At 47.1% G+C, this 27935-nt stretch overlaps 1 protein-coding gene across 1 annotated transcript in view; it reads right to left on the reverse strand.

The window, feature by feature from the left end:
- Window positions 1–27935, reverse strand: part of NUAK1 (NUAK family kinase 1) — a 71590-nt gene that overhangs the window by 19933 nt on the left and 23722 nt on the right. The window contains exons 2-3 of the mRNA XM_069490411.1: window positions 20492–20612; window positions 2784–2935 (exon numbers count right to left, since the gene is read on the reverse strand). Coding sequence (XP_069346512.1) covers window positions 2784–2935; window positions 20492–20612 — 273 coding nt within the window. The remainder of the gene's footprint in view (window positions 1–2783; window positions 2936–20491; window positions 20613–27935) is intronic.

Below are 27935 nucleotides of genomic sequence, written 5' to 3' on the forward strand. Positions count from 1 at the left end.
GATTAAAGAAATGCGCTGGCCCGGTGGTCTTCCCCTCCATCCTTCAGGCTGCTCTCCCTGTCTTGCTGCCCCCCAGCCAGTGACCTACCAGTGACAGGAGAGCATTAGTCACTTGCTGTGTGGTTAAAGGAAAAATGACTGGAATCTCTTCTCCCCCAGAGCCTGTAAAACAGCAGGGGAATTCTTTGCTGGAATGTAATTCCACTGTGTGAAAGCAATATAATCCCAGGCAGCAGCAAATTGTCTATCTGGGACGGGATTTCCAGGGAAGAAGCAGATTTCTCTGCCGGGGTCTCAGAGTGTGGAGCTCGCTGGCCTTGCCTGTCTGTCTGCCTGTCTGCCTCACCAAAATGCTGGAAAGGAATCTGGCCCATCTATTCTGACCCATGAGACCAATCTAGACCTTCCTTGAGGATAACAGGGTATTTCCTAGGTAGCCAGTAGAGAAGATTCTGAAAGTTCCTCTCTGCTCAGCAGGGTGAAGGTCCAGTGTGAGGGCACACCAGCAAGATCTGAGCCACCGGCCTGAGCAAAGCAGGTGGCTGCCACAACGTCTGACCTTCTCATTCAGGGGAATTCCAGCAAGGCTGGAGGCAGGCTGACCTGCAGGGACCAGCAGCCAGGCAGCTGAAAGGTGAAAGGGAGTCATTAACCCACAGGCTGGTGGTCTACACAGCAGCAACAACTGGCGGGCTCAATGGTTTTAGACCCAATTATCTTTTTTTTTTTGGTGGGGGGGGCTGGGTTGGGAAGAGCAGTAGGACTATTTGGGGACAAGTGGACAAATCACAGGGAGTGCTGGATGATTTTGAACATCATTCAACACAGAGGATGTCTGCAATTGAAGCTGCTCATTTCAGCAAACCAACTGGCATGTTTACAGCTGGTGCTTAATTGTTTTTTTCCCTTTTCCTCTGACCGTTTTCAGTATCTCCAAAAGCACTGACTGCAGAGAGAGATGAAAACATGTATTTCTACTAATCTTTGTCTCATCCAGGCCTTCTAGGGGGTGTTTTGAATTCAGAAACGCACAAAACCAAGTCTCCTGGAGGAGAGATATGGAATAAATACAAGGTAGCTGATGTTTTTTAGTTGTAAATATCAGGAGCAGTTTGGTTTACATGGGGAATGTGGTTGCATTCCTGGTTTTCACAGTAAGATGGAATGAGTTTAATACAGCCCCATTCACACAGAATCCAAGTGCTCATACACTTCCAGTAATGAAACACTGTCTCTGCAGTGCTTTACAATGATGCCCGATGATAAAATACAAAATATTGTGCAGTTCGAATCACAAGTACCTTTTGAGTCAGCACAGAGAGGTCAAATAATGTTCACGTGGGTTGAGGGTTTTGGATTTGAATGATTGTCTTCTAATTACGTACAGAGCCACTCTCAAACAGAATTTTTAACAAACCAGAAGGCCCCATCACAATCATTGGTATGAAAAAGCTGACTCTGTTTTGGATACCATGTTGAATTCAAGTCACATGGTCTTCAAAATAAATGATTGTTCCAAGTATAAGAGTTCTGGGGAAAGTCTCAATGAGATGAAAATCATGGCTAAAATGATTAATAACAATAATGGCTGAAACACGCCTTGGAATTATCTGTGTACTTCACTTCCTTCTCCGGAGGCCCAGGATAGCTACCCTGTGGCTGTATTATGAGCACATCCCACTGAACTTTGTCACAATAAAATGCATGTGTATATGGTAGCCTATGCAAGGAAAGGTACCAGGAACATAGAAAGGATCAGGACCTTTCACCCAGTAATTCCATTTCTGGAATCTCTCAAGTAAATTATTCAAATGAGAGGAAAATATTCATGTATAAATATGTTGATTGCTATTTGTAATAACCAGAAATCAGACACAGCCTAAATGTCCAACAATCCATTACAGAGAATTTTTTTCTTTTGAGACAGAGTCTCACTCTGTTGCCCGGGCTAGAGTGCCGTGGCATCAGCCTAGCTCACAGCAACCTCAAACTCCTGGGCTCAAGCGATCCTCCTGCCTCAGCCTCCTGAGTAGCTGGGACTACAGGCATGCGCCACCATGCCCGGCTAATTTTTTCTATATGTTTTTAGTTGTCTGGCTAATTTCTTTCTATTTTTAGTAGAGATGGGATCTCACTCTTGTTCAGGCTGGTCTTGAACTCCTGACCTCGAGCGATCCTCCTGCCTCAGCCTCCCAGAGTGCTTGGATTACAGGCGTGAGCCACTGCGCCCGGCCAGAGAATTTTTAATAAAACATAAAAATATTTAGATTAAAATATTAAGTGAAAAAGCAAGGACCCAAACTATATTTAAAAAAATGCACTGTGGTACCCCAGATTGGATCCCAGAACAGAAAAAAGTCATTGGAGGAAAAACTGATGAAATCCAAATAAAATCTGAAATTTTGTTCAAAGTGATATATGAATATTAGTGTCTCAGTTTTGACAAATGTACCACAATAATGCAAGATGTTAACATTCAGGTAAACCGAGGGAAGCATATATGGGAACTTTCTGTACTATCTTTGAAACTTTCCTCTCCATCTAACATTATTCAAAATAAAAGGTTTAAATAAAAAATAAATGTGAGGAGGAAGAGGAAGAAGACTGCAAGGAGACAAGCAAAAATGTTGACAGCGGGTTATCCCTGGACTCTGGACTTGTAGGAGATAGCGATTTTCTTCTTTCTAGTTTATGAGTTCTCTATTTACACTACAGCGAACAGGTATCACTTTTGCAATATGAACAGAATGACGTGGTGCCGTGGAAACCGTCTCGGGCCGTACCTTGTGGCAGTAGTGCACGGCAGAGACGATCTGCCGGAAGAAGTGTCTGGTCTCCCGCTCGCTGAGGCGTCTGCGCTCGCTGATGTAGTCGTACAGCTCCCCTTTGCTCGCGTACTCCATGATGATCACAATCTTATCTTTGTTCTCGAACACTGCAGAGGGAACAGCAATAAACAAACGCCCTGTATGTCCAAGAAGCTCACTTATGACCACAGAGAGTCCGAGAGAGGACAACGGAGATGTCACGGAGCAGAGGGCAAAGTGCCACCAACCGACTGACCCATCAGGACACAAATCAGTGCATTCAACACCATGAGGGTTTGGAAGAGTCATCCAGCTCGGTGGACAATGGCATCATCACCATTGTTCCTGGACACGCCTTTATAGTGTGGAGGGAAATGTGGCTCTTTTTCCTAAGGACCCCATTCCCTTTACCAAGGTCCTTTCTCATTAAGCCCCTCCCACCAGAACAGCTCTCCTGTGGACAGGAGAATAGGTCACGACAAACACAGCGACCATTTGGTAACCATTTGATACAGACCAGGTACCCAGACCTGACAGAGCTACTCGGACCCCGCGATGGGTGCCCAATCTCGTCTCTTTGCTCAAAACCTTCCTGATGTCCCATCTCACTCAAAATAAAACCCAGGGTTCCTAGTGTGGCCCACCAAGTCCGCCAGGATCCCACGGGCCCCTTAGCCCCATGACACATCCATTCCGTGCATTTATTTATTCTGTCTCCCCCGTTCAAATGCAAATGAGGGTTGGTCTATTTCACTCAATGATGTATCCTCACACCCAGAACAGTATTTGGCATATAGTAGGGGCCCAATATTTATTAAATGAGTAAATTCAAACTTCATAAATGAATTTTTGAACACTAATAGTAAATAATTACATACCGCTTAGGATGCACCAAGCTTGTGTAAGGTTTTGAGTACCTGACGTGTGCTAACTCATTTAAACCTCACAACAAACTATCAGGAAAATATCTGTAATTTTACCATTAGAAAAATGAGGAAACTGAGACCTGGGTGGTTAAGAAACGCACGCAGTCTGAGATCAGGCAGTTTGTCTCCAAACACCTAGTGCAGAACCACTAGATGCGATGGCCTCCCGAAGAGCTGGCTGTAATCAGCTCCGCTCTGGCTCCCAGCGCGGACGGGGAGCGGCAACGCCACAGCCTGGTGTTTGCCAGGGCGGCGGCTGCAAACACCTGGGGCGGGTTCCCTGCTCCAGCCTCAGGTCCTTCTCACCCAACCTCCACACCACCAAGGAAATCATCTTCCAAAATACTTATAAATGCTTCTCTCTCCCTAGTTGTGATGCTCTCTAACAGTGATGTGCAAACTCAGGGTTCCAGGCAGGTGGCCAGGAGCCAATGCCTGGGGGTTGGGATGGGGAGGCCACCAAGGACAGACTCTTGGTCCTCGGCCAAATCCACTCCACTGCTACCTGTCTCACACTGTGGGCTTTCACATAAGCCGTCCTTTGAGCAAAGACAAAATAAATGATAATAGTTTTGAAATCCATCACTCCCAAGGGATATGGTATAAAAACCTTTGTAGGGTACCTAAGGCCCTCCCTGAAGGACCCATGCCTACCTCCCTCCATCTCATCAGCTTCTGCTCTTCCCATCAGGGCTCCTATGCCAAGCAATGCGGAACTTCTGCCGTTCCTCACAATCACACACACACACTGCTGCTTCCCGCCTGTGTGTCTTCCCTCTGCCGTTACTCCCACCTGTCTTACCTGCCAAGTAAACTCCAGCCCATCAGCTCAGATGGCTCAAATGTGGCTTGCACACTGCCTCCCCTCTGCTGCTCACTGCACTAGTCGACACTTGCCTCATGCACTTGCAAACTGTGCAGGTTTATTTGCTGGTTTACACATCCATTTCCTCTGCCCAGACTGCGAGCTTGCACTGAGAGAGCTAAAGACCGTAGTTTTGGACTCAGATACTCCTAAGTAGGACTCCTGGATCTGCCTCGTATTGGCTGCGTGACTCTGCAGAACCTGCCCTCTCTGTGCCTCAGCTTAGTCAACTGTCAAATGTGAATAATATTAGTAAGTACTTCTTAGAACTGTGGGAAGGATTTATTGATATCAGGTGTGTCGGATGATTACAAGGTCTACACTTACAGCACACACTCACTAATGACAGCAATTATCGTCGGTATCAATATTGTTGGACCTCCAGGCCCTAGGACCGAGACAGACACACAACAACCAGTGAAGAACTGAGTTGAGCTGGAACTGCCCCAGACCTGGGTGCCCTGTCCTCCCATACCTTGTCACTGGCTGCTAGAGGCTCAGGCCCCTCCAGTTCCTTTTCGGCTCCTTCAAGTCCAGCCAAACCTCTCTGATAAAATGAAGGGGGAAGGAGGAGGGCAGGAGGAGGAGGAGGAGAGAACAGCCAGATAAAATTGGCTGCTCCGGCGTCTGCTGGCCTCGGTGTACCCTGCAGCTTTGGCTCCCGCCAGGGATTTCAGCCTGTTGTGCACTTTTCAACAATAAACTTTGGAAACTGGAAGGGCTGCCTCGGGGTGCACGGCTCAGGCTCCAAAAATGATAGAGTGATATGCCCTGGAGAGGGCAGTGGATTTTCTAATTTTAAAAAGGAGGAATGTAGAAAGAAGGAAAGTACTTTGACAGGTAAATAAACAAGGACTTCACACCCCAAAGGGTCTGGTGTGTCCTTAAAGGAGCCAAAGCCACTGGGGAAGGTGTGGGTCCCCTGCCTGATGCAGACAGGACTTGTTTCAGTGGCTGGATTCTTCCCTTTCCAACTGGCTGATTTGCTACCAAGGAGATACAAGTACATTTCAGTTCAGTACAGTCCAATACACCAAATATTTTACTAAGCAGCTTCCATCAATAAATCCTGCTGGTCCTGCCTCTAAAATATACTCCGAGTCTGTCCACCTGTCTCACCTCCCAGGCGAGCCCTGGCCCGCATCCCCAGGGGTTGCCAGCCTTTGCCCCTCTGCCAGCTGCACTTGCAGGGGGTGAGAAACAGCCCCAAATGCACATTCCACGGAGCATCAGTCCTGCGAGATAGCCTGGAGATAAAAAGGATTCCATGGTCCAACACAGGTAAAATGTCAATACTCGATTGCCCCTAGAGAGCCTGGTTATTTGGCCATTTCAATATTCTTATTGGCATCCAGAAGAACTCATCAGGATAATCAGGGACCAGTTTGGGAACCACTGGATGAATGAGATGACACCTGAGTGATAAAACTGGCCCCTCACTGTCTCAGGCAGGGCCAGTGAGGAGCCTGGTCTGAGAACTGTCCAAGCAGCCGGGCCTGGCTCTGGGACATCATGCCCACCCACCCCCCGCCATAAGAAGCAGCCCAAGTCTCATGGTCAAGGCTCTGATTGTAACCTTAAATTAGCTAAGAGAAAACAAGGTTTTCAGACTTGGAGCATCAGTGATTCATCACAGAGGTCGTGTGGGGTGTTACCGATGAAGCTGCTTCTGCGCTTTCTTATTTAACAGCAACATTTGTTGTAGGCCACTACATCAGGCACCATGCTGATAAGCATTTTGCATGAATTATGTCACATGGGTTTGGTCCTGTGACCACCCTCATTTTACAAATGAGAACAGCTGGGCACAATAAGGTGACCAATAATTGCCATGGCTACAGGAAGCAAGCGGCAGAGCCAGGACTAGGCCCGAGAAGTCTGACTGCAGACCTAAGCTCTCAGCCACTAAGTTACTGTTCATGTACTTGAATCCCTCTGAACCTCACACTCCTCATCAGTCCAGTGAGGCTATAATTTCCTCACACAGTTACCGGGGGATTCAGTGAGCCACGGGTCTAGCGTCCTCAGCACAGAGCCTCGGCCCGTGCTCAATAAATGGAAGCTACTCTCATAATTACTTCATCTGCCTCTTCGGCAGCTCTGGCAAAACAAAGCCCTAAGACTTTGCTCTCCCTACCAGCATCACTCTTCAAAACATGTTGTGGCTGCCGCAGAATCGCAGCATTTTCGGGCAGGAAAGGACCTGAGAGATCACTTTTTCTTTTTCCAGAATAATCCAAGATTCATGATGTATAAGAGCGTGGCTTCAGAAATTCACACTGAAAAATGAGCAGCTTCCGCACCCTCAGTCCAAGGCTCCTTGCCCGTGGTTAAGGTCACTATCAGCGAGGTGACAGGAATACTCTTGGCCATTCTTCTAGCAAAAAGGGCTGCTTCCCTTGGGCACTTTTACAACTGGTTATTTATAAGCCCAGAAATCTTGTCTGTGTTTATGTTATTAGTCACTAAGCAAAAGCTTATTTTCCACCAGTTGGGAAGGGTTTCCTTTCTGAAAAATGAAAGCCTGTGTCTCTTGGCCAGACAGCTTTACCCAGAAGCCCGGTGGCTCCAGAATGGTAAGGAAAACTATGGCCCCTGACATGCCAGGCCGACCAGGAAAATCAAAGCCCTGAATAGAAACTGAGCTCAGCCTGGCTCAGCCCCTCGGCATGGGGGCCGTGTCCATGGGGCACACAGCCTGGTTTTTAGTGCAGCAAGAGAGTTTTACAAAGCACCTACTATGCGGATGACAGTGAGGATGCTGAAAGAAAACTTTACCCAGCTTAGAGGGGAGAGAAAGGCAGGCCAGGTAGAAGGGCAGCACGAGGAAGGGGACCCGGGCAGAAACAGAAGCACCGCAAGCAGGAGAGCCACCAGCAGTGGGCACGGCCAGGGACTAGGCGAAGAGAAAGAAGAGGACGAGGAATAAAATACCCAGGCCTGGAACACCCGTAGGAGCTCCAGGGGAGTCAGTCAGGTGACCAAACATTGCCAAGAACAATCTAAGAGATGGGAACAAGGGACAGGGAGCATCCAGGGTCCTGGACCTATGAAATAGTTCAGGGCTCGCTTGTTCCCAGCAGACTTCCCACACAGTGACCTCTGCTTCCCTAGAAGGCTTATAATAACAATAGTTAACATTTATTGAACAATTACTACATGCCATGGATTAAAACATTCAATTCTCACAACAATCCCATGAAACAGGTATCAATATTATCCCTACTTTATAAATAGGGAACCAGTTCTCACATTGGGAAACAACACTGCTAGCCCCCTGCAAGCACCCCCCGTGTCCTCTTTCTGTCATTAGCCATTTCCCCAAGGACATGGAGAAGCCAATATCATGAATATGATGAACATAAGCCAAAATCACAGATGAGCTTTGCCAATTTGAAATTAAAAAAAATACGGAATCATGCAATATACATTCTTTTGTGTCTGGCTTCATTAACTCAACATAATGTTTATGAGAATAATCCGTGTTGTTCAATGTACTCGAAGACTGTTCACTGTCATTGCTCTAGAGTACTCCATGCACACGTATCACGGTTTATTTATCCATCCTGCTGTTGATAGACATTGGGTTGTTTCCAGGTGAGGGTCATTACGAACAGTATTGATGTGAACATTCTTGTGCATGTCTTTTTATGCAAATCTACATGTATTTCTGTTGGGTCGATACTCAGTAAGATTGGATGGCAAATTTGTGTGACTCAAAAGCACATGTTCTTGCCATGACTCTCCACCACCTTCCTCCATCACCCATTCATTCTCTTTGCATTATACTCAATAAAGGTTCTCCTTCATTAAATGGAGCCAACCTCACTACCCTTCCTGAAAACACTTTATTATCAGGCTATCTGAAGCATTTATCTGAGCATTTTTCTTTGTGCTAAAGGGAATACATAAGGAGCATAAGGCAGTCTTTGCCCTCAAAGAGCTGCTTTCTAGTTGCAAATGACTCGTACTTATAAAATAATGCAAGAGCTGACCTGTATGGGACAGACTTTAAGTACTAAGTACCTAGATGGTCAGAGAGAAAGACCAGTGAGCTGAGCCTGAATGGGCCTGAACTGACTCCTAGAGAAAGCAGGCATGGAACTGAACCGCCCAAGATGACTTGAGTTTTGCTTCTGAGATGGTTTTTCCCATTGTTCTGACATATCCCAATACCTAAACTCTCTCCTTTTTCTTCTACTGTTCCCCAGAAGGGCCTTCCTTATTCCCAGACACCAACTTGAATAATTTTTCTTGTTTTCTGTTTGTTTTCCATTTTAAGGGAGAGTGGGGATCGGTTGCTATAGCAACAGCTATGTCTCCAAATTAATCCTGAATTTCATCAGATGCTCAGTTTGACAGTCCAGCTCTGCCTTCTGGGTAATTAGCGTGGCTTTCACAACCATGTTAATTACCCAACTCCTAACGATTCCCTCCTGCTGCCCTCGAGGTTAATAACGCAACTTGTATAACTGGAGAAAATGTGTGTTATAAAAACAATGCTCTGGCCTGGGAGGAATGCTGATGAGTGAGGAGATCTTGGCATTTTAACCATCCACGGGCCATGTCAGAGCCAAGTACATTAGGCCATTTAGGAAGGAAGTGGCCTTGGGAGGGGAGGGGGGACCAACTTACAGGATGCTCCGTGAAGACCTAGTTATCAAAAATGGAGGGTATCTTTCTGGTTTACATGTAACCTCGGGCCGGTGGGGAGCGGTTAAACAAAAAGGCCAAGGGCCTAGCAGTGGACCAGTCAGAATTCCCTTCACACCTTTGCCTTCTATCAGCTCCGTCTCCAAATGAGGTCCAGGACGTTGCCATCTCTTCCACAGTGCTGCCTCCACATGCAGCAGCCTTTTTATTATTTTCCCAAAACCTCAGACAGACGTTGCTTTCCACTCCTAAGCCATGCTCTTTTACAAAAGGTCAGTAAGATCCTCACAGACATAGCTTATTTTTCATTTCAGAAATGGAGTGATCTTTCCTTGGAAAGAACTGTCTGCAAACTAATCAGGTCATTTAGTCAATGCAAGATTCATTCTTCAAAAATTTCCTCCCCAGAACTAAATTTTAAACCCCTCGTGGGCTCATGATTTCCCTAAACGGCCCTCTGATCCCTAGAGCTGGAAAACCCGTGGCAGTAAGGGCGAGAAAATTCAACTGGACTGGCAGCTCCCCTGTGGTCAGAGTTGAGTCAGCGTGTTTCCTGGTTTGGACAACGAAAGGCCTTTTAAGTTCACTCATTGTCTTTTCTTGAACCAAAACTCTAGATGTTGGCTGGCGTGCTCAAGGAGAACCACAGCACGCAGGGCCACCCACTGCCAGCAGTGGACTTCGTGGAAGGCAGAAGAGATGGTAAGAAAGCACAGAAGCTCCCTGCAGAAGAAGGGGTGCAGAAGGCGGGCCAAGGGCCATTCGTTCCTGCTAAGATTATCAGTGCTACTTGGATGCTCACTATCAAATCCTAGGAAGGTAGGGGACACAGGTGGATTGAAGAGAGGAGTCGCGTGGCAGAGGGGACTCAAGGGCACCACACTGGACCAGGCATTGGGCTCCACCCTCCTTCCACAACCGCCCCTGGGGGGCATGTCCATGGAAACCACACAGGGCCCTACGGTGGGAATAATAGAATGCAATGGTCAGCAACACACCTCATCACACAGGCGCCCCCTCCGCCCCCCCATCTCCTCCACCATCCCCTCTACAGCTCCACCCCAGCCTCTCTCTCTCTCTCTCTCTCTCTCTCACACACACACACTCGCACACACAATCCTGACTCTGACAGAGCCCCAGCAGTTGATCAGAACCCCTCACAACTACCCCAGCCTGAAGCGAGGGCTCTTGTGCTCGGCACAGTGAGCTCCTGGGAAAAGCGTGCTCCCCCAGCTGCGGCAGTGACCGGGGCAGGAGCCTCCCATGAAGACAGCCTTAGTCTTCCACTCCTGGAAACCCCAGCAGAAGTTTGTTTTCTCTGGGGACTCATCTCACCAGGGTGGAAAAGCCAGGCCTGGGGTTATCACACCTCTGGCTCTGACCACCCCAGTATGGCCAGCTCAGCCACTGTGAGGAGTATCTCGCCAGTTCTAGATTCCAGTCCACCTCACGGGGCAACACAGCGCGGTGGTTAAGAGCCTGACTCCTAGAGCCAGGTGACCTGGGTTCAAATCCAGGCTGCTCTACCACTTACCAGGTGGGTGAACTTGGCAGGTCACTTAGCCTTTCTGTGCCTCAGTTTCTTCATCAGTTAACATGAAGCCTCTATCTTATGTCCTCATCATGAGGATTATCACAGCAGGTGTAGGCATAAATATTAACTGCTACTATCAGGCAGCAAGTCTCAGTTTAAGAAGGAACAAATGAAGACACGCCTGGATCAGATCCAGGGTTATGGATATATACTGGCAGAATCCACACCTGAGACTGTATTTGTGCCCTCGAGGGGGGTGTGTGTGTGATGGGATAGAGGTGGGCGAACGGCAGAGATGGTGAACTGACACTCAGAGACACTGAAGGACTCAAGGGGCCCAGAGCAGAGGCTGGGGTGCAGACAAGCCCCGCTCTCTATCCATCCATTCTTCAGCCCCAAGTGCTGTTCCAAAGCATGGATGTCTGTCTCTGAGTTGTACCTGCCAGGTGAGCCCACTGGCAGAAGTCGTGGTGGGGAAGGGGGAGAACAACATTTCCCAAATCAGGAAATCCTAGGCTCTGCAGGTTAGAAGTCACCTCCAAGCCCCCTTTCAATATCCAAATCCCCTCTGTTGTGCGTGGTGGTCATTGTGGAGGCCCCTCTTGTGTGTTCTGGGAGCTTCCCAAATGCATGCTGTTGACCACATAAGCAAATTAAGAGAACCATCCCAGTTCACTTCAAAAGACCCTATAGCAAACGGCAATACAGTCTCTTTTTTTCCTTTAAAACTCATCGGCCAGCATAACTGGTGTTATTTAAGGCACTAGCAAGTACTGAATTCCAGGAAGCCCAGGAGGGAGAGGCAGGAGAGCCAGGGAGTAGCATTAGTTTGTGGTTGTTTTATTTCTAATCTCCAGCCTCTAGAAAAATGACTTGGGTGTAATCAAATGAAAACAATGAAAATAATACACTTGAAGGTCAAATAGCTAACTTAATAGGAAACTCATTAGAAACGTGGCTGGACAGACTCACAGCTGAAGGGCTTGTTCAAATCACTAAAAGTGGAGAAGCCTCTCTGGTGCTCCGTTATTAACAAGGGCGAGTCCTTAATTTGGATCCAGTCTGCAGGGACTTCGTGTGGAACTTGTGAATCTGGCAGCAGAGGGAGTGTGTTAAAATGCTCAGCAATTCGCCATGGGTTCAAAAGAGTAAACACAAGCATAATACACCACTTTGCCAAGTTCAACAAACTGCTTCATGGGGCTCTAAGTCCCTGATGAGGGCAGCGACCAAATGCTAACTAAGTAAACCCAAGCCCAGAGGTATCACTCACTGCTCGCTGGTGACTGCTGCCAGACACACGTTCTTCTCTGGAATTCACCGATGACAAATGATCGGACTAAGACAAGTTTCCAGAACAAGGCTCCTTTCCTCTTGGTCTCAAGATTAGGTCCACATTGCTCAGCCTGGCCAATTAAATTGGAACTCTTGGGGGGGGCGAGGCCCAGGCCATCAGCATTTTTTGCAAACTCCTCATGAGATTCTACTGTGCATCCAGCATTCAGAATCACTGATCTAGGCAACCTGGCCTCAGTCTTCTCTCCTACCACTTCCCGATAGAAGCTTCTACTCCAGCCAGAAAGGACATCTCATTGATCCCTAAACATCACATCAGGAATAATCGATACCATTTATTAGCATATCTCTGGCACTGTGCGTAACAATTTTATTCATTAGCTCATTTAATCCTGCAAGGTTATCTATAAAGTAGCTGGCTACTGGCCTCATTTTATAGATAAGGAAACTGAGCCCCAGAGAGCTTCATCACTAGCCCAAGGTCACACAGTAGCAACTGGCAGGGCAATTGGCTCATTCAAACCTAAGCCTATTTGGACAATAAACATATTCTCACCCTACTAGAATAGTACTTGGAACATAAGTGTTCAATAAATTTTTGTAAAACAAATGAATGACTGAATGAATGAATAACTGAATAAGCAAATGAATGAATGAGAACAGTAGGTAATATTCATGACCACTGACCTTGTTGGAATAATTCAGCCATTCTCTGCCTTCAAAAGAGCCTACATCAGGACAGGCTTGCAAGTCTTCCTGCCTGAGAACCCTGGATTAGCACAGCTGAGCCTGAGAGGGGAGCTGTGAACTGCTTCCACTGTAGGTATTTCCGAATAATCGATGCGAGAAATGCAGCCCTGCTTTGGTTTCTCTAATACAGTGGGGTTCTCAAACTTGAGTGCATCGGAGTCACCCAGAAGGCTGGTTATTACACAGCTTGCTGGGAGCCATGCCAGTGGATCACTGGTCCTGGACCCCCGTTTGAGAAGCACTGTTCACATGCATTATTAGGCAGCTTGCCAGGGTTCTGCCATTCTCAACGGGTCATTTTCCAGGAGCCGGGGACAGGGTAGCCACACTTTCCGACTCCAGGACCTCTGCTGGATTCCATGGAAACATCTTGCAAAAGCCCCACTGCCCCTGGCCACAGTTGGGAGGGCCTGCGGTGCACAATATGGGCTGCGGGCTCCTCCACAGACCCTGTCCCTCGGCCTTTCCTCTGCTCCTCTGCACGTTAGAACAGTGATTTTCACCAGGAGGCAAGAGTGACATCCCCTTTCAGAAAGATCAAAACTTCAGGAGGCACAAGTAGCTTGAAAAAGCTTCCGGTAATGCAATTTCTAAGAGGATGAGAATAGCTTTTAACTGACAGCGAGCGCATCTGAAGTGTCTTCATGGGAGGAATTCAGAGACTATTTGAGAATAGTCTTTTACATCTTCTCACTGGCAGCAGGTTTAAGGCTCACAAGGTGGGGGCATGAGATTCACACGCTTATCAAAGGAGGCATGTTTGTCTATTTCAGTTCTTTTTTTTTTTTTTAAGTTTGAGAGATTCTTTCAATAGAAGAGAGATCACAGCTAACAAATGCCAGAGACGCTTCCTACTCCGTCCCAGAAAGCCAGGATCACCCTTACCTAAAATAGAAGTGATGAAAGAGCTGGCCAATTCTAGCAGGTCACATTGCAAAGGGCCAATAAAGAGATGTAATCTTGTCTGGCCAGGAGAAGGGATTTCCAGAAACCAAAACCAAGGGCATGAAAGTGAAGGCATGGGCCGAATCTCCCCCACCTCCCACCTTTTCAGTTTTCCATGCCGGACTGTGACCAGATGGGATGCTAAAGATGTTCATTCCCAGTGGTTTTGCAGATTGGGTCTTCTAGGCTTTCAAAGGGGAAATGAGAGTGAGACAACGTGCCTTTGATGTTTGAACTCTGGGTCCTGAAATCAGAACCTCGGGCAAAAACTGTTTTTATCTTTCCCATCCTAGGCAACCAAGTAGAAAGCTCTGGCGGGCACTTCCTTTTCAGCTGTTTTTTCCATATTGTCAATTACCTCCCCGCTGAGAGAATGGAATTCCTTTGACTCCAACCAGGGGTCCATGTTGGAGATGGTGCCAGAGATTTCTTTCTTTTCTCTCGATGAAGTTACCCTTAGTATCACACTCTAGAAAGTGTCTGTCCATCCTCTTTTATTTACTTAGCATTAGAAGCCAGTTATGGTTTGTGTTTACACAGAGTTGACAAATTTGAGGGTTAATCACCTTCACCCACAGGTCAATAGGAGAGTTAACGCCAGGGTCTGGCTGGAGAAAGACACATTTGAAAGGAATTATTTTTGAGGTTTGGTGAATCACAGAGCTGCTTCAGGCACAGACTCTACAGGCCTGCAGGAATTGAGAACTTTATATAAATGACTTAACACTTTCATGGTGTAGAAAACATTTGACCTATGAGTTTACCAGGTCTGGGCCTCAGCCTTCCTCCTGAGATGTTGACAGAAATATTTCCTAAAATACCTACAACGGTGGGGCTTAATCCTCCAAGATACATAAGACAGGAACCTCTGTGAAGGCTAGGAATTATCTGTATCACAGGGTCGAAGACAACTAGAGATCTTTCCTCCACCTAGAGATCGCTGCAGACCAACAACTGACCTAGTCAGTATCAGGAACACTGGCTTCAGCTCTCAGATCCACCACTTCTAAGTTGGTACAAACTTGGAAAATGGACCTTTCCTCTAAGCTAAATTTCCCTTGCCATAAAATAGGGATGTTAACAGTTCACATTTCACACATGCAAGGATTAAGTAAGAAAACACAGGCACACTCCTAGCACAGGGCAAACATGAACTCCTAGCTATCATTAGTACTATTTTAAAGCACAAATCAAAAAACGCTACTTTTTCCTCAAAACTTTCCAGTGGCTTCCTGTCATTCCCGGTATAGAATCCACATTCCTTCCACTAGCCAACGTGGTCCAGATCTGGCCTCTCCTGCCACCCTCCTCACTCCTGCCTCAGTCTCACAGGTCCTGTCACTTCTACCCACGCATACTCCCGCCCTCCTCTGAGCATCTGCACATGCTGTTCCTTTTGCCTGGAGTGCCCAGGTCATTGAAGGGCTTAGTCTCTGTTTCATTCAGGTCTCAGCACAAAAATCACTTACTCAAAAATCACTCAGCTCAAAACTCAGTTAGAAAGGCCTTTCCTGACCACCTGGACTGTTGACTTTGTTGTCTGTCTTCTCTCCTGGAATGTCAGCTCCAAGACAGACAGAAGCTTGTTTCATTTGCCCCTCTGTTCCCAGTGCTAGAATAGGGCTTGGCACATAGTAGATACTTAATTAGTATCTTTTTTTTTTTGACAGATGAATTACTTTTTACCTGGAACTAGTATTTTAATATCAACAGTTAGTACAGTCCAAGATGATGCCTCCCCCTCATGAATACCCAAAGTTCCTAAACACACAGAGTGAGGCACGTCATTGCTTTGTCATATTGCACTGTTGTTGCTGTACTGCGGCTGCTGTGGCTGCTGCTATTGCTGCTGTGTGTTTGTTTTTTTAATCATAAAGGTCTTCGTTGAAGAAGAAATTGTAAGGTTCTTAAATAGCTTCTATTCACTTGGCCGGTGTCCCAATAGCCACTTAGGGTGCCACGGCATTGATTTCTCGCTGAGCAAATTAATGCATTTCGGCACTGAGCTCAGGCTCCTGACGGCCTGTCAACCAATCAGCTTCCAGAGAGAAGGGTCCCCTCTCTGGACTGCCAGACTTGGGTCCCCACCACCACTGCTGCCACCATCCTTGTCCCCCTCCGCCGCCCCACACCCCAGGGTTGCAGCAGGGGCAGGCAAGGTCAGGACCGAAAAGGCCAGGCTGAGGTGGGCTGCAGAGCCAGCGAAACAAGGCACAGATCAGAAATCCTGGGCTGAGGCCTGGCAGAGGGAAAAAGACAAATGGAGTCAGGAGACCTGTGTGTCAGGGTCACCAACTAGCTATGACACCTGGTGTGATGAGCTAAATTGTGTCTCCACCAAAAAAAAAAAAAAAACAAAAAACAACCTCATATGTTGAAGCCCTAATTCCAGGTGCCTCAGAATGTGACCCTATTTGGAGACAAGATCTTTACAGATATAATTGAGTTAAAATGAGGTCATTAGTGTGGACCCCAATCCAGTATGACTGGTGTCCTTCAGAGAAGAGGAGATCTGGACACAGACACATACAGTGGGAAGAGAATGCAAAGAAACAGCAAGAAGACGGCCATGTATAGGCTGAGGAGAGAGACCTAGAACACACCCTTCCCTCATAGCCCTCAGAAGAAACGGACCCAGCGAGATCACCTTGATCTCGCACTTCCAGCCTCCGGAACTGTGAGAAAATCCATTTCTGTTGTTTAAGCCACCATTCTGTGGTACTTTGTCACAGTAGCCCTGCAAACCAATACACCCAGCAAATCAATAACTTTCCAGAGCCTCAGTCTCCACAACTGCAAAATGGGACCACCTGGCCTGCCCACCTCACTCGTTTGCTGTGGGGATCAAATGAAACTCGATGAGGGAGACCTTGGTAAACTACGAAGAGTTCTACAGACGACATTTCAAACTTTACTCTCAGGGCTGGGTCTTAGGGTCCTGCCGGGACTCAGGGATTGTGGGGTGTCAACTCAAGGTGTAAGAGCTGCCTTTGCACGCTCCCGCTGACCCCTGGGAAAGGGAGGGGAGCTGCCCTCCTCCACAGTTATTTAGCGGATGTGGGAGAAAGAGAACTTGCGTGGGAGAAGGGGAAGGGAAAAGAACAGAAACCAGAGAGCTCTAAGAAATTAAAAGAAATAAAGGCCACATTTAAGGCCCTGGGAGCTTTCTGGATAAAAACAATACCTTTCCTTTGTATGGTACTCTGCAGGTCACAAAACACGGGAAGGCAGTGGGTTCTCTTTAACCTATCTGAGGTCAAGAATGCCTTTGAGAGTCTAATGAAAGCGACACACCCTCTCTTCAGAAAAGAGTCACCCATGCACATAACACATGAAACATTACACAGCAGCACCATCCAGTAGAACTTTCTACATGGATGAAAATGTTCTGTATCTACACCGTCCAATATGGGAGCCACTAGCCTCATGTGGCTACTGAGCACTTGAAATGTGGTTCATGTGACTGAGGAACTCAATTTTTAATTTTTTTTATTTTAATTAATTTTAGTTTAAATATCCACCTGGGGGCCGGGCGCGGTGGCTCACGCCTGTAATCCTAGCTCTCTGGGAGGCCGAGGTGGGCGGATCGTTTGAGCTCAGGAGTTCGAGACCAGCCTGAGCAAGAGCGAGACCCCATCTCTACTAAAAATAGAAAGAATTATATGGACAGCTAAAAATATATATAGAAAAAATTAGCCGGGCATGGTGGTGCATGCCTGTAGTCCCAGCTACTTGGGAGGCTGAGACAGGAGGATCGCTTGAGCCCAGGAGTTTGAGGTTGCTGTGAGCTAGGCTGACGCCACGGCACTCACTCTAGCCCGGGCAACAGAGTGAGACTCTGTCTCAAAAAAAAAAATAAATAAATAAATATCCACCTGGGGCTAGTGGCTTCTGTGTTGGACTGTATAGTTATAGACTATTCCAGGGGGTTCATAGGCCCTGCAGATCCCCTATAAAAGGCCCTTGTAAGAACTACTTGTGATGATTATAGTGCCCTCACAATAATTATCTTTTCTGAGCTTACCAGATGCATGCATCATGCTGTTTAATCCTACTGACAACACTACGAGAGGAGTAGAATGGTCATCCCCATTTACAGGTGCGGTTACTGTGGCACTGAGAGGACCGCCATCTTGCCCAAAGTCTCATGCCCAGGCCACAGTGAAGGATTTGGGTCTGAACTCAAGCATTTTCCTGACTCCCTTAAACCTGCTCTAAGGGTTTTACGAATTGAGGCCCAAGCTCCCTCCTGAGGCCTTGACAGAAATTCCTAATCACCAAGAGAACTTTAATTCGCACCCATGCCCATCTCTAAAGTGATAAGCAAAAGATCCTCTTCTGCTTCAAGTTTCCAGCAGGGTCTGCACTGAGGCCAACGAGACCTTGATAATAAAATGTTCTTCCATTAAGGTTCATCTCTGACCTTGCCTTTGGCAGGAGACGGTTCCCTGTTCCCCATTTGTCCTGTCTGATCCCCAAGGCCAGAGAGGGCATGGTGCTGGGGAAGAAGTCCGGTTTCTCCATGCCAGACTTCAGCTACCACAGACTGCCTCCCAGACAAAGAAGCCGGAACCTTCATGCTGGGAATAAACTCCCTCCACCTTCCTGATGAAGAAACAAGGCTCCTGCTCTAAGCCAAGGAACCCAAAACACAACAGTGCCCACGGAGCATGGGACCCACACGGGTCCACACCGTATATTCATCCTTCACGTGCGTGGCCTTCAGGTTTCTATTGTAACCAGGCCACATGGAACAAAACACCTGAGAATTTAATAAAACTCACTTTCACCTGCACTTTGTATCTCTACTCACTTCTAACTTCCAGAAATTCCCCTCATTCATCAGGCATATGCAGGTTTTGTTTTTATCAGCATGGAATTCTACTTTTGCCAGTTTTTTCCTCCAAGAAAACTCCTTCAAGGCCCAGCCAAGAAGCCATACATCTTCATGAAAACTTCTAACCCCCAGGCCTCCATGGTCCCAGAATATGTTGTCTACAGGTCTACACAATTCTTTTTCCATATTGCCTTGTATTGCTTCTTGAGTATGGGATCCATATCATATTCAGCTTTAGATGTCTAACCGCATTAGAGTGCTCAACAAGTAGACAGTAGACCAATGATTCCCAAACTTGTTAAAACTCAGATTGCTGGGTCCTACCCCCAGAGTTTCTGATTCAGCAGGTCCTGAGTGAAGCTTGAGAAATTGCATTTCTAATAATCTCAAGTGATGCTGTTGCTGCCGGCCTAGGCACTGCACTTTGAGAATTACTGTAAGAGATGTTTGTGGAATGAATAAATGATTGCATGGATAAAGATTTCCCTTAAAAATCCAATCCCCAAGGGCTCCAAAAATGAGCTTTAAAATGATCAGGATAAAAGATAAGATATTACCAACATTTACTTCTGGATAAGAAGCAAAAATAGAAGCAGCAGAAAAAAGAATGGCAAAAAAGATCAGGAAACCACATGAGGGAAAACTACAACTACCAGAGAGATTTTAGGGTCACCATCTGCTCTCCTGATAATGTCCTACAATCAGATCAAAAATTAAAAGTAGGTCCATTTTTCTGACTCAATCATATATTTTAAAATAGTTTGGGGAAACATTTTGACTTAGTAAGTCCAAGACTGAGAATTTTTCGTAATAAAATAATCAGAAATGAATGTCAATATGGTACACAAGGAGAATCACCAAAGCCCTGTTTATAATAACCAGAAATTTGGAACAACTTAAGTGTTTGGCAAAAGCAATTACATTCAATAAATTATGGTATGTCCATAAATGGAATATGATAAAGCCTTCAAATGGCTTTACAGGGGAATATTTACTGACACAGGAAGAGATGTATAACAAATGGAAAAAAAATCAAGCTAAAAACCAGTGTAAACAGAATGATCTAACATTGGATAAAAACCACATTTGGATACAGAGAAATAGATAAAAATACATTAATACATATGGATAGAGAGCTATCTATCAAACTGGAAGTCAGAACAGAAATTATTTTTTAATTTTAACATTTCTATTTCAATCATTTCTGTTATAAACATGTATTGCTGTATAACTTCTTTATGGAATCTTTTTTAAAAAATGATAGTCTGTGGGAGGTTTATACTCTCCATTTCTTCCCAGGAAGGACGAAAGGGTTGAATTGAAGCCTGAACATTTTTATAAGCTTTTCCCCACCCTGCCCTTTTACAAACACCAACACGATTTAGACTCCATTTGCAAAGCATCTGCTGCAGCTACTCTCGTTCCTGGTGCTTCCCGGACCTGCTCAGAGTTCATTCCTAACTCCAAGAGCCTGGCTTTGAAGAACTCTTCACACCACCACCAAAGCAACTGGCTTTGGGGAAGGGCATTTACAATGTATCCACTGTTATTTGGTCACCCAGCAAACGGCCCTTTTTCAGAAACCACGGCTGTCTCACAGACTGGCTTTCAATAAGATGCGTTGCTTAGCAACCGCCAAGGACTTGGGAAGACAGAATAAGGCATCCGCCAGAGATATTTTATGACCAAAATGAGCTGCACTCATGTGTGTCTGGTTGCGTTCAAGGTACCAAATAAGAGATAACGCCTGGCTATTTTTTCATCATGAGGAAAAATACTTGGCTCCCGCCCAGAAAGGCAATTACCCAAAAGTCTTGGCAGGCTCCATGGTATGAGAAATGGTAACTGATACAGGGGTGAAAAAAAAAAATCACTGACCTTCATAAATACTGATGATATGAGGATGGTTGAGGGATGACATGATCTCAATCTCTCGTCTGATGTGAACCATGTCTTGTTCATCCTTAATTTTGTCCTTACGAATGGATTTTATAGCAACCTATAAAGTCAGGAAATGAAATGTTACTCAGAGAACTAAACAGATGCAAATCAGCCATTGGAGGAGTTTGGAAAATAAATACAGATGTTACTTGTTGGCAGAACCGACAATAACCAAAACAAAGCTTCAAAATACCCCCTGTCATGTCTTTCATTTATAGCAAAAACGCCCTTCTCCTGGCAACAGAAAACATCAGGTTTTAACAGCCTGGGGTTTGGGATGGTGGATTTTTTTTTTCATAAAGCAAAGGCTGCTTAACATGGTCAGATTCATTGACTCTAGCAATTCTGATCCTTTGAAGAAACAAAAAAAGGTGACTTCAGTTTACAGGGTATTGATGATTAAACACGGTAGGTGACATTGGTACCACTCAGCTCCACCGTACAGCTGCCGCAGCAGTGGCAAAAAAAAAAAAAAAAAAAATTATTTCGTGGCCAACCTCAAGGCCAGCTCTGCCTCAAACCTTGGCTTTTAAGACTGCAGCTTCTGCAGTGTTTATGCAATTGCTCAGAAGCCAAATCCTCCCGACATGACATCCTTCCTCTTGCCCAAGGCACCTTCAACAGCATGGGGTGTGACAAAAGTGCTCTTCTAGAGAAAAATCAGGGTGAAACAAAGGGAGTGACAGCTCGTCTCCCGGCCAGGCCCAGTCAGTTCCAACAGCTCAGTGCCAATGTTGTCTGCAAATCCAAACCGTAGAGAATTGCCAGGGCCAATGCACAGCGCAATTACTCAAAACACAGAAAGACGAAGGCATTTAATGACAACAGGAATCTAATAAGGAAAATATGTTTGCCGATGGATTCATCTTTGCTCATAAATAAGCTGGTTGGTAATTTAATGGCCTTGGCCCTAAGGTCGGGGTGGGGGGGACTACCAAAGGGAAGGGGGGATCCACAGGTAGCGAGGAAGCCCCCCAACTGGTCTGCTGCTGGCTCAGAAAGCCTGCTTAGTTCCCGCCCACACTGGTCCTCGTGTGACCTCAACTCTCGCCTGTGCCACCCTTTCCTAGAGGAAGGGCAGCTCAGCCACCTTTCTAGATCATAAAGGCATAGAGTTACCTGGAGAAAACCTGTCCTTGTTACCAGCAACCCATGGCCACCCTTTGACTAGCACAGGGTCAACCACAGTCAGCCTCACAGGCATGCAGTCACCTTCGGGAACACGTGCAACTTCTGCCTCGCACCAGCTCTCCGCCAAGCACTATAAACGGAAACATCTCTAAAATAACATCAACCTATGTAGGACGCAACAAGAATTGGGAAGCTGTGGCGATGTTGTTGCCGTGTGCTGACCTCCCAAAAGACAGGTTAAGCCCAACCAGCAGCTTTGCAGTCCTTCTCCCAGTTATGATTAGATTAGCATGTGTGTCTTTACTTGACTCTACCCTAGTGGGGATCTTATTCACTACTTTATCTCCAGTCCTCAACGCCTTGCTTGGCATATGGCAGACCCGAGAAAACAGTGTAGGCAGACAGGCAGATAGAAAGGGAAGGCGGGAAGAAGGAAAGGATGGAGGTCAGAGGGAGGGAGGGGTTGACGTTATTAGGTGATGGTAGCCCAGACCAGAGAAGGGGTAGTGGAATTAGGGGGGAAAAAAGAGGGACCACTCCGGTTAAATAATACTGCCGAGATAGGCATGATAATAGGATGATTAAGGATTTCTTTAACATCTATCTACATGGGTAATCAAGGAATGCAGTGGTCAGATAGGAAACACAGAATGCCCTGCTGTAATCCCACAGGCAGGCAGCACCCTCCCTTTGACCATGGGTGCACCCGTGGCTGGGCAGAAGGAGGCTGCACAGAGATGAATGGGTCTTCCAGCTTAAAGGCCCCTTTTCACCACAGTGCCAGGCTCAGAGCTACCCTAGGCCCTCACGAGAGCCCCATTCAGTATGTAGCAAGAAAAGCCTCCCGTTGCTTGCGTCAAATGTAAAGATATGACTGGAAGGCTTTATTTTATCTGAGCGAATCCTGCGATCCCGGGAGCTTGTTCTGGGAGGAAGCAGACAGTGCGCACACACAGGCTGTGGAGGATGTGGGTGGCTGTTGGACCCACTCCTACATTCCTCCATAAGCTAAGGATGGGCCAAGGGGAGAAACCACCCCTTTGATTATGCAGCAAGCTGAACTTGGCCTCAAGGAGGCCCTATTGTCAAATTACAATAGGAATAAATTCTTTCACCCTCCAGGGTCAGGGAGGGTAGCAACATTCTAAGGGGTAAGAAAATAAGCCCACTTGTCAATTCTCCCCTAACAGTCCAGCGAGGCGGATGGTCCCAGGGCACAATCCCCAGGGGGATGCTTCCAGCAGGGTATGAAAAGGAAAGTGCCCACATTCTCAAAAAACCCCACTCAGCACTGAGGAAACTAAAGGGGTTCCTTAAATGTTAATAACCGTGGTGGCTGTCCCTCCACAAAAGCTTCCCTCTCCCTGCAATGAATCTTCCACTGAAAATGTAAATGAGGGCTCATTCTGCTCCCGTGTTTCGAAGTGGTGGTGGGGAGTCAGGAGGAGACAAATGCTGGAAATCACTTCGCCCTGTGCACCTGCCAAGGGCAGAGAGCAGACACTCAGTTCCACTCCCAGAGCAGTGGATGGCCCATCCGAGGCCACACAGCCAGTTAGTGGCAAACCAAGAAAACAATAACAACAACAGAATTAATAACCAGCATTCATTAACCACTAAAAATACAACGGTTTTATAACACAGATCTTTGCATCCTTCTCATCACTCAAACTTCAGCTTCATGCCAGCCCCCTAGAGAGACCTTATCAGCTGATAAGGCCACACTCATGGCCATCTCCCTCTCTGCACACCCTTCCCATTTTGTCTTCTTCGGGGTATTTCACACCACATCATCTTTCTTCTTCATTTGTCTGCTGCATACTCAACCTGTTTCCGTAGCAGCGGACAGCTAGGAATGGTTGTCACATTTTTAAAGGGATGTTATGAAACAGGAAGGAAATCTGTAAGCACAGCTCCTGTAAGAGTGCCTGCTTCGTGAATTTCAAGGATAAACTAAGCCAGTGCACAGACACTATTGCATAACGGTTAGGAACCTGGCTTTGCGTCTTGGCTAAAATTACTCTCTAGCCATGTGACCTTGGGCAGGTTCCTCATTCTTCACGTAGAGAAATAATATTTCACGCCTAACTAGATGTCAGGTGCTTAAGAATATGCCTGGGCTGGGGCTCAATAAATGTCAGCCAATTTTAACCCAGAGTAAATGTCCCGTAAGTCAAACCTTCCTTTCTTTCTTTCCTCCTCGGAGAAACTTTGAATTTCTCCTGGTTCCTCAAGGGACAGTAAGTAGACGTTCCCAAAGTACATAAGGGACAAGAGAATCTCCATCCTGGGTCTTTAAATTAGAACCTCATCTGAAGCATCAGGAAGCTCAGAACAGCTGGGCCCGACATTATCATCACAACCCTTGAGTCCAAAACCAGGCAGGAGGATAAATATTTTAACCCAAAAAGCAACCCCAGGACCATCTTCCCCCATCTCCTTCTTACGCTTGCCCCTTCGGCAGAACAGGGGGATAAAATGTTCCTACTCAGAATCAAAAGTCAGCCTCAAGATAACGACTTCAGCCTTTATGGATTTTGACAGCTTATTCACTTACTCTTTTTTGCACACCTACTATCTACCAGGCTATACAAGAGGAAGCTGACATGGTTCTGCCCCAAGCCTGAGATGGGAGGCAGGGTGGGGAAGGTACAGGCATTGAGCAAAAGTTATACCAGCAATTACATAATCACCCTCGTGGCCAGAGGCTACCAAAGAACCGTACAGACAGGCCTGGCATTAAGGAGGAAACCGCCTCTCCTCCGTTCCTCAATTCTCACATCTACAAACAAAAACAGAGGTAAGGAAAGGGCCCAGCAGGAAGAGATTACCAAATGTCTGAAATCACACACCCTCCGCCCCCCAAAATCCAATTTGTGCCTGCACAAGTCACAGAACAGGAGCAGAGCAGGGCACTCAGGTGTCTGAGCCTGACACGCAGTAGTACAGCCACTTTCATAAACGTTCCCAAGTCTAGACGGCACCGTGTGCCTTATAAAACAGTCTGCTTTTAAATTAAGGCCCCCTTATAGTTTAATGTTTAAACCTTATGCAGCAGCGGGTTTGGTGGAGGACCTGCGAAGTCTGCCCTGCGGGGCCTGCCTGTTTGAGAGGCGACCTCAGCCCAGCCAACTCCCATCTCTTGTTAAATGGAACAGGCCCGGCCTCCTCTCTCGGGCTGGCAGTTTTTCCTTTTTTGATTAATCACCCCAAACCACCTGGGGCTCCGCCGCCCACTGGGCATCGTCTTCCACAGTCGCTGCTGTGACCGCTGAGGCAGCAGGGTTGGGGGGCGCAGAGTGGGAGAGTGAAAGCTCAGACTTTACTGGCTGGGTGACCCCAGGCAAGCCCCAAACCTCACAGGTCTCAGTTTCCTTATCTGCAAAATGGGGTTAGCAAGTCCTACTTCTTGGGGTCGTTGTGAGGAGTGGAAATACGTAATGAAGTGCCCAGCACACCCAACGGTGGTAACTATGAACCACACTTAAGGGGAATGACGCCACAGTAAATCAGATCATGGACCACTCCCCTCCCATCACCTCGTACACATCCTTCCCCTCCCCACATCTGCACAGCGGGGAGGCAAGAACCGGGTAAAATTAACACCCAGCCAGCCAGGGCCGGAGGCGCCATGGACAGGACGTCTGTGCAGAGCAGGACCTGCTTTGAGGTGTGGGGGACAGTCTGGGCAGGTTGCGTGCATTTGAGGCTCTAACCAAGAGAATTCCTGCCCTCTTCCCTTTCCAGCTACCTCCCCTGAATGCTCATTCACTGACATACTCATCTTGCAGAGAATATTCTAGAACAGTGCCTCTCGAACAGGAGTCACCAGGGCATCTTGTTAAAAATGCAGATTCTGAATCCACAGATCTGGGGTGGGGTCCGGGGTTCTGCATTTCTAGCAAGCTCCCAGGTGATGCCAGCAATGCCAGTCCAGGGACCACACTTTAGCCAGGACTCAGCACTTTGTCTGTGGCCCTGACATCTCAACATTTTTAAATCAGTGGCAATATTCTCAATAATAACAATAATATTTCTTATGTGTTAAACATGTACCAGTGACTCTTATCTCGTTTACCTACCTACCTCATTTATCTCATCCTCCCTATGCCCCCATTTTACAGATGAGAAAATTGAGGCCCAGGAAAGATAAATATTGCCCAAAATCACGCAGCTTATAACAAAAATGGAGCCAGAACTTGAGTCGGGGCAGGCTGAGCCCAGAGGCTACTGGTTCTTGAGGCTGTGGACAAAGTTGGGACAGACAGCAAACATCACAGACGACAGAATCTCTTGGAGGATCCCCAAGGGTGTCCAAAGCCTAGTGAGATGGGCGCCCTCCAAGCAGAAGAAGTTTTACAGGATCATATGGGAGGTCCCGCCCAGGAAGTGGGGCTGCGGGGTGAGCGGCAGGGAAGAAACATGGTCATAAACACGGCATTAGCATCACTTAGTGAGTACAAGTTTGCGTCCTAATCCCAGCAACATGAGCTGGCAACCTCTCTGCCATTCACAAGGTGTGATCTCACCCCGGCCACGTTCCACGAGAGCTGGAGGGCACCATGTCAGAGGCAGCGCCGGGATCTGTTCTCACTGAGAGCCCCAGAGGCCCACGGCAGGAGCAGGCAGCCAAGTCCCGCACAGGCCAGCGAGCAGGGCATCTGCTCTGGTCTGGGAGATGGGCAAGGCATGGCTCCACCAGGGCCACCCTGGCCCAAAGCTCCCCGACCACCTAGTGGCTTTCACTCAGAAAGGCTCTGCCTAACGACACTCACCATTGTGATGCCACCGGGGAGGCCATCTTGCCACCAAAGCCCCTGATTCATTAAACGACCCCCAGGTCTTTGTGAAGGGGCCTGGCCAACACAGGACAACATCCCAACAAATTGCCACGATGCAACAGGACCCCTGGGGACCCAAGCCAGCTCCGCCTCGGGGCCCACGGGCCTGTCTTCTCTTCCTCTTTGGCCTGTCGATTCATGTCAGTACATGGATGTTTGTTCAGACAGAAGCGGGTTGGAAGCCAAGGGCTGTATCAACAGGCTCTGAGGAGAGACGCTGATGCCAGCGAGTGTGGCATGTGTGAGGAGGATCTGTTCCTTCAAAGACTGGCATATCCCCCACTCGCCACCACCAGCCCTTTAATCTTATAAGAGGTTCTGAAAATATAATCCTCTGTAACTCAATTCCCAATCCTCCATTTCCCAAAACTCCCCATAAAAAGGACGTTGATTCTTCCAACGATACTGATTTCTCCCCTGCCCTGAGAAATGTATTCTATTTCCAGAACTTAAACAGCAAAGCAGATTTGTACTTGACTCAGCCAGGGCCTGCTCAGGAGGACCCGAGAGAGAGCTGGGAGGTTTTCCATCTACAGGGATTGTCATTCCTTGCTCTCCAGTACCCGCCCCCACCCCTCCTCCCTTCAAGAACTGAGCTAAGAATGTCATTATTGCAAGTGGTGAAGCCGCAAGGAAGTGGAATTAATGACTAAGAAATCTCGGGCAGATTTACACTCTGTATGGCGTTGGGGTTTGTAAACACAAGATAGTGGCCATAGCTGACCGGGCAAGAACCAAAGGAGTGGCAGACAGAAGGCCAGTGGGACGTGCGTGCTGGGTGGCCGTCCAAAAGGGAGCCACAAACCAGCCCAAGAAGGACAGTCAGAGTCTCTGAGCAAGCTTTGTCAAAGCATGGCCAGCAGATCCCCTGCATCAGATCTCCTGGTTCGCAGGGGGAGGGGGAAACCAACTGTTAAAATGTAGATTCCCAGGCCCACCCTAGACCTAATAAATTGAGATGGTAGGGGATGGGGGGACCTGGTATCTTTACAGCCTCCCACGTGATCCTGTGACACTCTGAGGTTTGAGAACGGTCATCTTAAAGCAGATCAAATGTGGCCCTGGTGGCACCTATTGTTCTGTAGCTTAAATATGACACAGTCATATTATACACTAGATGACTGATGAAAATTAATGAACCGCCCATCTATATACAGGGGAATTAAAAACAAGCTTCCTTGAGGTAGCTCGGTGACCTGAATTAAATTTACTCCTGGCAAATGGAAAGTTTGCTCCCAAAGGATATTTCCCTCGTCCTAGCCTGAGGCTGGCCTGCAGATGACATAAGGCCACTGAAGCTGGCTGCGGATGGGTGACTTCACAGTCTGCACACAACCCTGGGGTGGGACAAAGACTCTGGTAACAAAGAGATGCTAACACAGGCACTATCAGACTCAAAGAAAGACTGA

Source organism: Eulemur rufifrons, chromosome 16 (assembly GCF_041146395.1).
Source record: "Eulemur rufifrons isolate Redbay chromosome 16, OSU_ERuf_1, whole genome shotgun sequence".
NCBI lineage: Eukaryota > Metazoa > Chordata > Mammalia > Primates > Lemuridae > Eulemur > Eulemur rufifrons.